Below are 13,771 nucleotides of genomic sequence, written 5' to 3' on the forward strand. Positions count from 1 at the left end.
GGTAGGCATTTCAGACATATGAAAATGTACATTTTGTGTTTTCCCATGCAACTCTGTTCAACTAAAGGCACTTTTCTGAATTCACCTTGTATTTCTTCTGGGGGAAATTGTCCATAAGCGGTCAAAAGGTTTGCATTATGCTTAAATTCATCTCTGATGAATGAATAGCATGGGTGGCAATTATGCATCTTCAAAGCAAGTGTTATTGCAGATCTGGCTTTTTTATTTGATGGTCAAAGTCTAAGGGACTCTGAAAATAAAAAGGCTAGACAATTGCTGTCTGAGTTTATGATTTCACTGCCCTCCTAGTAAGCATGTTTTTACTCAAGCTTTTCCCCAAACAGGAAGATGGCCAATATTGATACTAAAACAGCAATAAATTGCACACTGGATCAATCCTTTTCCCTTTTCTAAGAACCAGAGATGAATAATTCTGCTGGTGATCTTGTAGTGTAGAAAGATGTAAACTTTGTTTCTTCTCCAATGTGAATATCTTTTAAAAGTAGTTTTTATTTGTTATTTTGTGTATGTACATACTATGTACATGGGGGTAGGGGGATCTACACATGCCACTTTTCATGCTTGGAGGTCAGAGGACAACTATTTGAACTCAGTTCTCTACTTTGATCTTCCTGTGGGTGCTTAGGCCTAAGGTCATTAGGCTTGAGTTACAAGTTCTTTTACTTGCCAAGAGTTGGATGTTACTGAGTATAAGGTAGACATCATTATTGGTGGTAGTTTCACATACAAGTTACTTATGTGACAAAATGGCATGTGATGAAGATGATACTCATAATAGTGATGTCAAGTGTGGAATGTAAAAAGCAGACTGATACCTTAAGTATGGTTTTATTTATAAGGCAACTTATAAATAATGAATCATTGCTTTGGTTCAAGGCCTTTGGTGCTACACTATTAATACTCTTTTCTCACTGGGACTCCTGTAGGCTATTCTTTTGTTGCCCTATGCCTTGGGGATACTGTATCTTTGAATGTGCCGGACTGGCCCCTTCACATGCTCAAGCAGTTCATAGATGGGGTAGATGTTAGTGTGGGCCAACTTAAAGTCCTGAATCTGGGCCTGGGTGTTTCTGTCAAAAGCTAGACCACAGTGGAGATTGACTTAAAGCAGGAGTTGGAGCCATGCTACTTCACGTTAGCAAAGGTATAGGCTGAGCTGCTTAGAAAAGCTACTATGTCTTACTGGAGTCATATGGTCTAGTAGAGTATGTTGTGTTTGTACCTCAACAGCAGAGCCAGTCTCATCCTCAGCATCATAAAACAATGTGAATATGTTTTCTGCTGTTGAGCTACAAACTCCATCAAAACAGGTTTTCAAAATTGCTCATCCTTCTAAGAATTTTCTTCCATAATATTCTGATTATTTTAGGTAAAATTCACTTTAGAAACACTTTAAGTCAGGTTCTCACTATATAGCTCTGTGTGGAATTATAATCCAGCAAGGCTGACCTTGAACTTTCTCAATCATTGTATCTGTGCCTCCTGAGTCCTGCCTGAGATTGAGATGTGCATCACCATACCCACTATTAAAATTTTAAGATGCTAATTTGGATTTTTTTCTGCATAATAAATGCACTATATAAGTTGTGTAGAGCACATTTGAAAATGAACACTTCAGCAAAGGAAGTGTCTCGGTAAGTAAGAGTGCTTACTGTGCAAGCATGAAGGCTTGAATTTGAATATTCAGCACCCAAGTAAAAGTTAAGCATGGCTGCATGTTTTTATAGCCCCAGTATTATGGAATGGAGATGGGCAGATCCTAGGAACTCAATGACCAGCTAGCCTACCTGAAGCACTAAATGCCATGTTTAGTGAGAAAGCCTGTCTCAAGGACTAAGTAGAGAATGATACAGAAGACACCTAGCATCGTCTTTTAGTCTCTGTATGTGCATATGTGGATGCGTTCAACTGTGTGAATGCACCCACACACCACATATCCACACAAATAACATAAAAATGAACACTCCCATTTTCTTGGATGTCAGAGTTTGGAGAGACCTAAATTCCTCTTGAAGTTCTCAATTCCAAAAGCCACAACTGTTCACTACCAACTGGACAAGAAATTGCATCCTCTCAAAACTTGTCCATCACTGATTTCTGTTCTTTACAAAATATGAGCATTCATACAAACATTTACTGATCGATCAGAAAGAGCTTCGTTCTTAAGGGTAACACCACCTTCTAAGAGTTTCTGCAATACGTCTCTCTAAAGTTCTGTTTGCTTCAGTCTCGATCAATTCAAATTGAAGTAATTAGATTTGGTCATCTCCTGGGAATTAATTTGCCTTTTCTGGTTCCTAATTTGATCATGACAATTTTATAAAATCATTTTAGAGGATTACAAAATACCTATTATAATGTTCAATTCACCACATGTCATTGCTGGCAAAGGCTCAGGTAATTTAGATGCTTGTGATTTTCTAAGTGGTATTATGCTTTTATAATGTACCCTGGGGTACAAATCCATATTAACTAAGTGACAAAGAATATAGATATTCTTATTTGAGGCAACACAAAAGGGCTAGATTAGGGCAGGCATAATCAGACATCCCTTCAATACAGGGGTCTGAGAGTCCCAGAACACAGGCTCAATTAGGGCAACTACCACTAAAACAGTTTAATCACCACTCGTTAAATATTAGTTCAAGAATTACTGTTTGACTGCAGCCCTCATATGTTCTGTGAGAAAGAACTCATAGATATTTCTGGTAGCTCTCTCTCTCTCTCTCTCTCTCTCTCTCTCTCTCTCTCTCTCTCTCTGTGTGTGTGTGTGTGTGTGTATGTGTATGTGTGTATCTCCTTCCCTCTCCCCATCTCCCTCTCCCTTTCTATTCTCCTCATCTTTTTCCTCTCCTCCTCAAATTGAGAAATGACAGACTATTTTCTGAGTGACATTGGTGCCAACCTGTAATCTCAGCATTTGTGAGGTGGAGGCAGGAGAATCAGTTCAGTTTGGCCTAAATAGTGTGACACTCCTTTAACCCTATCTCATTAAAACACAAGAGGTCTCTATCATTATCCTGAGATGAAAAAGTTCTGTACACAGCCCTTTAAAATTTGAGGATTAGCCCATTCATAATCTCCCCAAATCAACAACATTGACTTGATAAGCAGTATAAGCAGACATTGTAAAAACATGACCCTTAAAGATTGAGAAGTTAGAGGTTTTGTTACTCTTTCCAGGAACCGAGCATTTTAGAATCATCTGGCTGTAAAATTCCCTTTGCCTTGGCTACATCTCAGGGCAATTACATTAGATCTCTGTTGGGAAAGCTAGTTCTTGATTAGACCTCTGCAGAGAGAACTGCTCCTTGATATTTTCTAGTTCTCTAAGTGATTCTGATGATGTTGAGAAACATTATGTTTGCTGTTTGAGAAGTTGTATTACTTGGCAGAGTCCACAAGAAGACATTTTTATGTTACGTAAATGACACTGACGAGGGAAAACATTATTCCATAATATAGCATACAATTGGGAAAACTAGGTAGGAATTTGATTAATTGACCTAGTATCTCATGAATCCAACCAGGGGCTTGAAAGTTGCTAGCTCTATGGTAAACATTCAGTCTTCTTAGCCCATTGTGGCAGAGGTTAGAGGTAGACAAATACTGAACTACTTGGGAAAGTGGACTTCAGTATGCAAAGTCCATCTTGGATATTTGCATCTGGTTTAACTCTAGGCTAAGACTTAAATGCACTTGTAGGAATAAAATGGTTTTTGGCATTGACAAAATTAAGCAAGTCTGCAAAGGAGCAAGATAGTAGTTCTCTTTGCTCTCAAACTCCTTTCCAATATGAGACAATAGGAATAAAGTGTATGACCTATACACATGGAAACATCATAGTGAAATCCAGGATTCTGTATTCTAAAAATATCTACTTTTAAAGAAATAAGTCTATGACTGGGCATGGTGGTACACACCTTCTCATAAGTTCAAGGCTAGCCTGGGCTATGTAGTGAGACTGAGTTCCAGGCCGGTAAGGATGAGACCTCTACCTCAAAAAGATTTTGTTTTGGTAATTCCAATCAATGTGTACTCCAAATTGCAAAAATTTTATGTGTATAATTAAAATGCAAAAGGCATTAATATTAGTTGGATAAACAAGCAGAAAATATATCTTGGTTGTTAAAATTGTTTTATTTTTTAAAAAATGTTTTATTTTGTTAATTACTGGTGTTAATATTTTACTGGGTTTAATTTATAAATTAAACTTATATATATTATATATATATGTACAGTTTGACATAATCTGGGTTTCAGGTATCCACTGGAGGTCTGTGTCTCCATGGATAGAGAATAGGGCTGCTGTAATAAAACACAAACTTCTGCTGGTACAAAATTCTAGTCGAATCAGGAAGTGAAATAGCCTTCCATCCCTATGATCTAGCCATTGCAATTTCTTTTCCAGTCCTGGACCAATATAATTCATTCTTCCTCACTCTCCATCTTCTGTTGCAGATAAAGACTATTTTGAGTGGCTTTATCATCAGGGGCTACTTGGGGAAATGGACTCTTCTAATCAAGACTGTCACTCTCGTGCTGGTTGTATCCTCTGGCCTGAGTCTTGGGAAAGAGGGGCCACTGGTGCATGTGGCATGTTGCTGTGGCAACTTCTTTAGCAGCCTTTTCTCCAAGTATAGCAAGAATGAAGGCAAGAGGCGTGAGGTGAGCCAGTTCTCTACCACTTCCACTGGCAGGGGACATAGCTTCTTGGAGTCTCTACCTCATCCTACTCATGCTAAAGTCCACAGAGCTCACTTTCAACATCTTGATTTGCAGGTGCTTTCCGCTGCAGCTGCTGCTGGTGTCTCTGTGGCCTTTGGTGCTCCCATAGGAGGTGTACTCTTCAGTCTAGAGGAGGTGAGAGGGGCCAGAATGGGCTTTCCTGGTTTGGAGTAGCCAGAAATATGTGGGTGGCTGATAGAGCATAGAAGTATTGAATAAGCATAACTCAGTTAATTAAGGGACATGGTTTCTGCTGTTAAATGTGCTCTCACATACTGTTTTCTAAATTGCCAATTTAAAGACTTTGGAGAGATTTCTAGGGTGGAAACACAATCAACTGAGCTTCCAACTCAGTTTTGAAGCTTAAGGGATCATTCTAAGGGTGAGGAAATCTTTTTTGTCTGAAAAGATCAAGTTAGGTAACTATGTAGGTGTCATCAGCTGCGCATTGTGCCCTTTGACTGTACTTGCAGCAATATCCATGAGTAGGCATGGCTATGTGGCTGAAAACTTCCTTTATGGGCTTTGAAATGTCCCCTTTATTTAGTTCTTATGTGTCACAAGAATGCTATTTTTGAATGAATATTTCAGGTTATAAGTAGTTACTTTTATTACCCTAACTATTCATAATTATAAATACTCTGTTTCCATATAAATTTTCTGGGTCAGAGTTGACTTGTAAGCCAGAATTTTCTAGTCCTTGATCAATTCTGTGGTTCAAACAATAAGAATCATTGAGTTTGGGAGGACTTTTGTGACATGAATAGTATTATGAGTACATATACCAAGTTTTCTCATTTATGCTCAGGACCTGGAGCATACTAAACATTTGCTATATCTCTGAGCTATACCCAAGCCTTTTATTTTCTTCAAAACATAGCAGAAACCTATTTTGATTAAAGCTGTCCAACTTTTGTTATATTAAATTTTATAGTACTAGAGAATGAGCCCAGGATCTTATGACTGCTAAATTAATACTGTACTACCAAGTTGTACTCTCAGTTTATGAGTTTATGTTTAGATATTAATTTACTTATGTGTCTTTTTGATCACAACTAAACCTATACTGATAGCATGAGTGGAATATACTTTTGGTATTAAACTGTGTCTTTTATTCCAAGTGCCTGCAGTTAGCTTCTAACCCAAGAGAAAGGATCTGAGCAGTCCTTTCTCTGCTCATTCTGTGATTTTTCTCTTTGTCCCAGGTCAGTTACTACTTTCCCTTGAAAACCTTGTGGAGGTCATTTTTTGCAGCCCTGGTGGCTGCCTTCACACTGCGCTCCATCAACCCCTTTGGAAATAGCCGCCTGGTTCTCTTTTATGTGGAGTATCATACACCTTGGTACATGGCTGAACTCTTCCCTTTCATCCTGCTTGGAGTCTTTGGGGGTTTGTGGGGAACCGTCTTCACACGCTGCAACATTGCCTGGTGCAGGAGGCGTAAAACCACCAGGCTGGGGAAGTATCCAGTGTTGGAGGTCATTGTGGTGACAGCCATCACTGCCATCATTGCTTATCCCAATCCCTACACTCGCCAGAGCACCAGTGAGCTCATATCTGAGCTATTCAATGATTGTGGGGCTCTTGAGTCTTCTCAGCTCTGTGACTACATCAATGACCCCAACATGACTCGGCCTGTGGATGACATTCCGGACCGGCCAGCTGGGGTTGGAGTTTACACAGCCATGTGGCAGCTGGCCTTGGCACTGATCTTCAAAATAGTCATTACTATATTTACCTTTGGCATGAAGGTAAGTGAAGCAGAAAGAAGGGGAAGTGTGTATGTTTTTTGGGGTGCAGCAAATTATTTTCCAAATAAAATTATGATTCAAAGAAGAGAAATTCTGATCTTTCTTGAATGTTCTCATGAGCTTTGTTTTCTTTTAATTGAATGGAAACAGTTCTCTAGATAGCAAGCATATGAAGTAGAGATTGTATTTTCATTTTCTTTTTATATTATTGTGTTTTTTTTTAAATACTGGCTCTCACAGTGTAACTCAATGTAAGCAGAACTTGCTATATAGACCGTACTAGCCTTGAACTCATAGAGATTTCTTGACTCCTAAGAACTGTAATTAAATGCACATGGTATTATACCTGGCTATTTCTACTTTCTAGTTGAAGAATCTGTATATGTCTTGGACCATCCAAATGAATCTGCATATGAGTTGGTCCATCCAAATTTGTGGGATATTTATGAGATACAGGACTGGGCATCAAGTCATTCCATTGTCTTAGACAAATATAGGTTTAGCTGCTGAGCAGGTGATAGCAGGTAGAGAGGCCTTGAGAATCATCTGTATCCTAAGAAAAGATATGAAGTCTCACAGAGCTCAATGCAAAATGCTGTCCTTGAAGGGCACATGGCTCTGGGGAGACAGAGGCAAAGCTGCCAGCATTCAGAGAATCTACCAGGCAACATGAATATTATATCAGCATCATGAGGATACAGAGTTATTGCTCCCCTGTCTGAATTCAATTAGGTTCATGGCATGGGCTATTTGCATACATGTTTTATTTTGATGTTTTTGAGAGCTGTGGATAATAATGCATGCTTCCATTTTTGGAGAGAAGACAGGTTCTTTCATTCTGGTTTGAAGTACTGTTTTAATCCAACTCTGATATACATATCTCCCAGGTTATGGAGGAATTATTATTGCTTTATTTTTCTCCTTGAGAGCAATCTCACTGTTTAGATCAGGCTGTCTCTGAACTTGTTATTCACCAGCCACCTCCTCTCAAATGCTGGGATTATAGATGTTAGTGCCATGCCTAGCCAAGCCAAGTTTATCATTTTAAAGTATAAAGTTCATTCCCTTTATGTACATCTATGTATATAGGGTAGCAATTTCTTATTTAGATTCAGAATATTTTCATTCCCCCAAAGACCCTGTATTAATAGTTATTCTTCACCCTCCCATCCTCTACACTTTGCAGCCATTCATGTGTTTTCTGACACTGAGGATTTACCTATTTTGGACATTTCATATACATGGAATGGGATATGTGACCTTTTGTGCCTGGCATCTTTCACTTAGCATCATGGTTTCAAGATTCATCCATGGTGTACCGTGTTCCAATACTTTGTTCCTTTTATTGGCTAAGTAGTATCTTATTCTATGTAAATCCCACATATTTTAAAGATTTATTTATTTATTTTATGTATATGAGTACACTGTTGCTGTCCTCAGACATGCCAGAAGAGGGCATTGGATCCTATTACAGGTGGTCGTGAAACACCATGTGGTTGCTGGGATTTGAACTCAGGACGTCTGGAAGAGCAGTCAGTGCTCTTAACCGCTGGGCCATCTCTCCAGCCCCCGACCCCACATTTTCTTTATCCTGTCAACTTTCGATGGACAGCTTGGTTGGTTTTGCCTCGTAGTTGTTGTGAATGGTACCGTTATTTCTATTTAAAAACATCAGAATATACCATTCATACAGAGTTGACCACAGCTTAATGAATTTTCATAAAACATGCACATTCAAAATCTGTTTACAGAGTCTCAGAAATGGCGACTTTGTGAGGCACAAGATGGGTAGAACTCGTTAAATAGATGACTCACTCTTATCCTTCAGTACTTATCAAAGGAGTTTGTCTTTGTGTTCCAGGAAGATGCTACCCTACCGGTACCCTTTAGTGTTTACTAAGGAAGGCCTACTTTGAAGTTAAGGGAAACTCAATAATTGTGAAGCAAGGGAAATTCAGAAAGAGTTTCTCCAAGATCATTCCGAACTCTAGAAATTACACAAGAGGATGCCTTCTTCACTTCAGTGAAGTTAAAGATCTGCTTTCATCCTCAGATTGATGGCTACTGGGGTGGTGAGAAGAGCAGCTGCTGTGAGATCGACAAGCTTGTGGATTCTCAGTGAATTCGGGAGTCAGAGAGTTCTGAGGCAGACATATGATCACCAGCTAAACCAAAATACGTTTTCACTCAGAAACGTAGAAAACTCACCACTACCAACACCTATTAGTCAGCTTTCTTGCTGCCCCTGAAATGTTTGGAAAATATTCTGAAAGCTACTTGGAAAATGAGTTGCGTCATGAAAGGGGTATTTTTCTCCTCCCCTGATAGGTGTCCAGCCATCAGCCTTTGATGAGAGCACTAAGTCTTTGAAAAGCTTTTGGAGGATCTAAGACAGCAATGTGTTGCAGTGCACTCAGTTTATTTTACCTGGGAGCAAATGAAGGCCCTTCTCATCCGTTCTCATGCTGTGGCTTTGACATTTAATTTTCAAAGCCAGTGAGAATGACACAGCTAGGGGGGTAAGAAAGTGGTGAGAGGCTCAGGTGGCAGATGCTGGCTTGGAATGTTATCGCCAGTCAAGTTTATTATTTAATGCACAGCAGGCGAAGGGGCTGGCCTTTGAAAAAGAGGAAATGAAAGTGTCAAACTGTTCTTTTTGAGTTGCAGTGGACTCCACCACCTAAGTGACTGTGTGGGTCAAATCATTTGTCTCACCTTCCCCAGCTTCCTTGTTTTGAAGAGCTGTGTTTCCTGTGAGGAACTAAGCCAAATGCAAATGTTGTGGGGGTGGGAGACTCTTACTCTTCCTGGGACTGGGTGAACTGGGCCTTTTTTTCTCAGGCTGCCTTTTCTCTGTATGCTTCTTCGAGATTCCCTCAGGTCTCTTCATCCCCAGTATGGCTGTAGGAGCCATGGCAGGCCGGATGGTGGGAATTGGTGTGGAGCAGCTGGCCTACCATCATCATGACTGGATCATCTTCAGGAACTGGTGCAGGCCTGGAGCGGACTGTGTCACACCAGGGCTTTATGCGATGGTGGGAGCTGCAGCCTGTCTAGGTACAGCCATAGGTGGGGAAGGAGGAGGGCAGAGATCAGATAAGAAGAAAGAGGGATTTGGTCATTGGCTTTGCTTGGGCTAGGTATAGACTGTACTCTGGTAACAAGTAAATTCCTGTTTTGATAGCTCATGACTTGTTCAACACACACACACACACACACACACACACACACACAAACACACACACACACACACACACACACACACACACACACGTTTGAGAAGGTTCTCCTCTGTCCAGTCATTCAAAAACCCAGGCTGATCTTACAGATGTACCATCTAGAACACTGATCCTCAGTCTGTGGATTGAAACCCCAAGGGTTGTGTAAGAACATGGGCAAACACAGATATTTATACCACAATTCATAACAGTAGCAAAATTACAGTTATGAAGTAGCAATAAAATAATTTTCTGGTTGGAGATCACTAGACCATGAGGAAGTGCATTAAAGGGTGATAGCATTAGGAAGGTCTAGAACCACTGATCTAGAATATGGCTTTGCAACAAATGATATTGGAGATACTTTCCTTTACCATAACTACAAGGGCCACTTGGGTGTAGTGGGTAGAGGGCACAGAGGCTGCTTAGCTTATAAGCATATGACCTTCTTAATAGTGGATATCTTATATCTTGCATATTAAGGTTAAGAAATCCTGGTTTAAGTTTATTAGAGTAGAATTTTTTTGGAATTGCCTTTGAATGCCTAGGAAAAGCTAGATCCCTGTCCAATCTAATATTCTTTAAAATTTCTAAAATTCTTTGGCTTCTGAGATGTTTGCATTGTGAGAAGTCTGGATAGTCTGGTAGAATTCACTCATCAATGAGCCAGACACAGTATCTGCGTGAATATATAACCCATGTTCCTCATGGGAGTGGAGCTCCCTGTCAGGCAATATACAGGTCCTGATGGCAAAGCTGGGTTTAACAGAGCCTGAGCCCAGTCATTTTGTGGAACTGACTCTTCGGAACAAGTATGAGAAGGACCAAAAGTTCTCATTAGAGAACCTGCTTGGGATAAAATTATGATCTGTAAGCTTGTTTGCGTAAACCACACATTCATGGGGACTGAGGCTGGGCTTTTAAATCTGTCTTTTTTTATTACAGGTGGAGTGACTAGGATGACAGTGTCTCTGGTAGTCATCATGTTTGAACTGACTGGAGGTCTGGAATATATTGTACCCCTGATGGCAGCTGCTGTTACCAGCAAGTGGGTGGCTGATGCCTTTGGGAAAGAAGGGATTTATGAAGCCCACATCCATCTGAATGGGTACCCATTTCTTGATGTGAAGGATGAGTTCACTCACCGTACCCTAGCCACTGATGTGATGCGGCCCCGCAGGGGAGAACCACCTTTGTCAGTACTAACCCAGGACAGCATGACTGTGGAGGATGTGGAGACTCTCATAAAAGAGACAGACTACAATGGCTTTCCTGTGGTGGTCTCGAGAGATTCGGAGCGCCTCATAGGCTTTGCCCAGAGGCGGGAGCTAATCTTGGCTATAAGTGAGTAAGGACAGGGAGGCTTTCACATTTTCCTCAGAGACTAATGGTAGATTTTGTAGCCCTAGGATCAGCATGTGAGTTCCTTAAGTCGAGGACTTCCTTGACATGTCAAGTCTAAGTGGTCAGTCCTCAACTTGTGCACATATGAGCAACATTAATTTGGATTCAATAGGTTGTATGCGCTTAGTGTGTATGTGCATATGTATAATAACTACAGAAGAAGAGAACATGAAGTTTAGAGGATGTGGGAGGAAACATAGGAAAAGTTGGAAGGGGAGAAGGAGGTGCAAGGATGATATGAATAGAGTGCATTTATGTATTCGATCTTTAAAAACAAAATTCATGATAAAAAATGTAAAAACAAGGGGTTTCCAAGCTTTGGTTTCAGCAGATTTGTCATCTAGGACCAGGTCAAGATACGAATTCTGATTTAACTGTCCCACTGGGTTTTGAGACTCTATATTCCTTCTGAGCTTCCCAGTCATGCCAGTTTTTCTGCTTCCAACTCACATTGTCAGGAGTTAAGATTTAAACTCAATTCCTGGTTTGAAGTCAGTGGCTATGGGTACGGTACAGTAAGCTACTGGGGCTCTATTCTTGCTAGGGTATATGCTAATGCTGTTTTTGCTGCTGCTGTCATAGTTTTCTTTGGACAGCAGAGAAGGGAATGATATACATGTAGGGTGTCCCAAAGACAGGCTATCTAAGGAAGCCAGTCTTGCAAGGGATGGCAGCAGTGGAAGGAAAGCAAGAGTTAGACTTGGGTTAGTTGTAGTTAGAGCTCCAGGAAAGGAGAAATATTGTGCTTCAGAGGACCAAAAGCCTGTTGATCTCAATATAGAGCAGGTACAAGTACCATTGTAGCCCATCTTCCCATGCATGGCAAATAGCAGGCCATGCCCATCAGCAGTCCTGCTCCATGATCTGTGAAATACTCCTACATCATATGGGAGACAAGCCTCTGACACAACTTTTATTCCCATAGGACAGTGTTATGTTCCACTACATCTTCCAGAATATTCCTACAGTATAACAACGAGACCTTCTTCCACCTGTATGACTGCTGATTACCTCACTGTTAACACATCTTCACCAGACTGCTGTTTATCCTCTAGCCCTTTGTTCTTGTTCCCCAGGCACTTCCTTTTCTATTTTTAAACTCCTTTCCCATATTAAATATCTTAAAATACATTTAAGATATCTTCCTCTAAAGCTTTCCAAATGTTAGTGTAGATAAGCTCTGCTTTCTAACTTTAATGGTTACCTCATCCTGAAAATAAAGTTTCAGCTTACATTTTAGGTTCCATGGCAAATTCTTGTGTGAGCACTCAGAAATGTTTCTCTTTATATAGGTCCTGTCTTAGAATAGGGAGGTGCCTTGAGGGATAAATGTTGCCTTAGAAATAATGAGATCATTTAAAAGTTGTTTAAGTAGGGTTGGGTTTGTTTTATAATAATGGAATCAGCAGCCTTTAAAATGCATTCAATCCCCCTAAATCTTTTATGCAAAGGTTTAGTTTAGAAATTGAACTAATAAATGTCACAGAGCCCATTACCTATTGTGCTGCTCAAGGCACACCTGCTAAGAGACAGCTTATTAATTTTGCTTAACTCTATTACTGTAATCAAGTGGGAAGTCGTAATTGGCTTCAACGTTTTGGAGAAGAAATTGAAGCTCTGCAAGTGTGCGCCCTCTCAGAAGCTATGTTTGGAATATCTGAAGAGGCACCATGCAGTGTAAATCATATTTCTGTGCTTTCAGTTAGGCCCATAATAGTGCAGAAGCTGCTATTTACATGGCTTGCAGAAAAGGTGAGGGGTATTTTACTCCAAGGAATCATACAACTTGTTTTCCTAAGCTATGAAAATGGCAAGATCACCACTTTCTGGTAGTAGGATGTAAGACCTGTATTTGAGGAATTATATGCTCTTGCGTGAATATTGAGATAGGGCATTAAACAGTTTGCTGAAACTTTCCCATGCCAGTTCACTTTTAAGGGCTACTGCAAGGAACATTCAAGAAAATTGTCATGAAGACACAATGAAAACTGAGAAAAATAAGGATTTGCTTACACTTTAGTTTCTCTTCTTTTTTTCTAAAACTAAAAAAAAAAAAAAAACAAAACAAAACCCAACTTTGTTAAGTTAGCAAAGCAATGGATTTCATAATAATGTTTTCACACATATGTGTTATTATGTTTTGTCATTCCTAATTCATCTCTGGAATTCCAGAGAGCAGCCCTGGTCTTTATATTAGAGGGTGATGGTTAGCGCCACCTTGCGGGAATCAGAGGTATTAGTCATTTATGACTGCGGCCCTTGTTTAGTAAGGGGTCTTTTCCCTCTCATTATTCTTTACAAATATGAAGATTCTTCTGTACTCAGCAGGGCTCATGCTCTTCAAGTCCTGGATTCTGCAATTAAGCAAGTACAGGTTCCAAGAGGACTCAGTGGGAAACCACAGAGATGATTAAAGGAATGGAAAGTTAAAGAGCTATGGAGAAGAATTAAGGGAACTCATTTTTTTTTTCATTTAGTGGGTGACTTAATAATGATTCTCCAGCATATGGAAAATGCTTGCTTGCATAAAAGGATCCACATTCAGGACAGAATGAGAAGATAGGTATCAGATCTGCTAGATAGGCTCTGTAAGTGTAGCGGTTTCTGTCTGAAAGCACTCTTAATTATTGGAGTGGATCATGTGGAATA

The 13,771-nt window shown here is 40.0% G+C and overlaps 1 protein-coding gene across 2 annotated transcripts in view; it reads left to right on the forward strand.

Moving 5' to 3' along the window:
• Nucleotides 1-13,771, forward strand: part of Clcn4 (chloride voltage-gated channel 4) — a 66,199-nt gene that overhangs the window by 37,111 nt on the left and 15,317 nt on the right. For both annotated transcript variants that reach the window (XM_006256828.5, NM_022198.2), the window contains exons 7-11: nt 4,483-4,689; nt 4,804-4,884; nt 5,955-6,500; nt 9,371-9,557; nt 10,664-11,062. In XM_006256828.5, the coding sequence (XP_006256890.1) occupies nt 4,483-4,689; nt 4,804-4,884; nt 5,955-6,500; nt 9,371-9,557; nt 10,664-11,062 (1,420 nt within the window). The remainder of the gene's footprint in view (nt 1-4,482; nt 4,690-4,803; nt 4,885-5,954; nt 6,501-9,370; nt 9,558-10,663; nt 11,063-13,771) is intronic.

The sequence above is a fragment of the Rattus norvegicus genome, chromosome X, assembly GCF_036323735.1.
Source record: "Rattus norvegicus strain BN/NHsdMcwi chromosome X, GRCr8, whole genome shotgun sequence".
NCBI classification, from domain to species: Eukaryota; Metazoa; Chordata; class Mammalia; order Rodentia; family Muridae; genus Rattus; species Rattus norvegicus.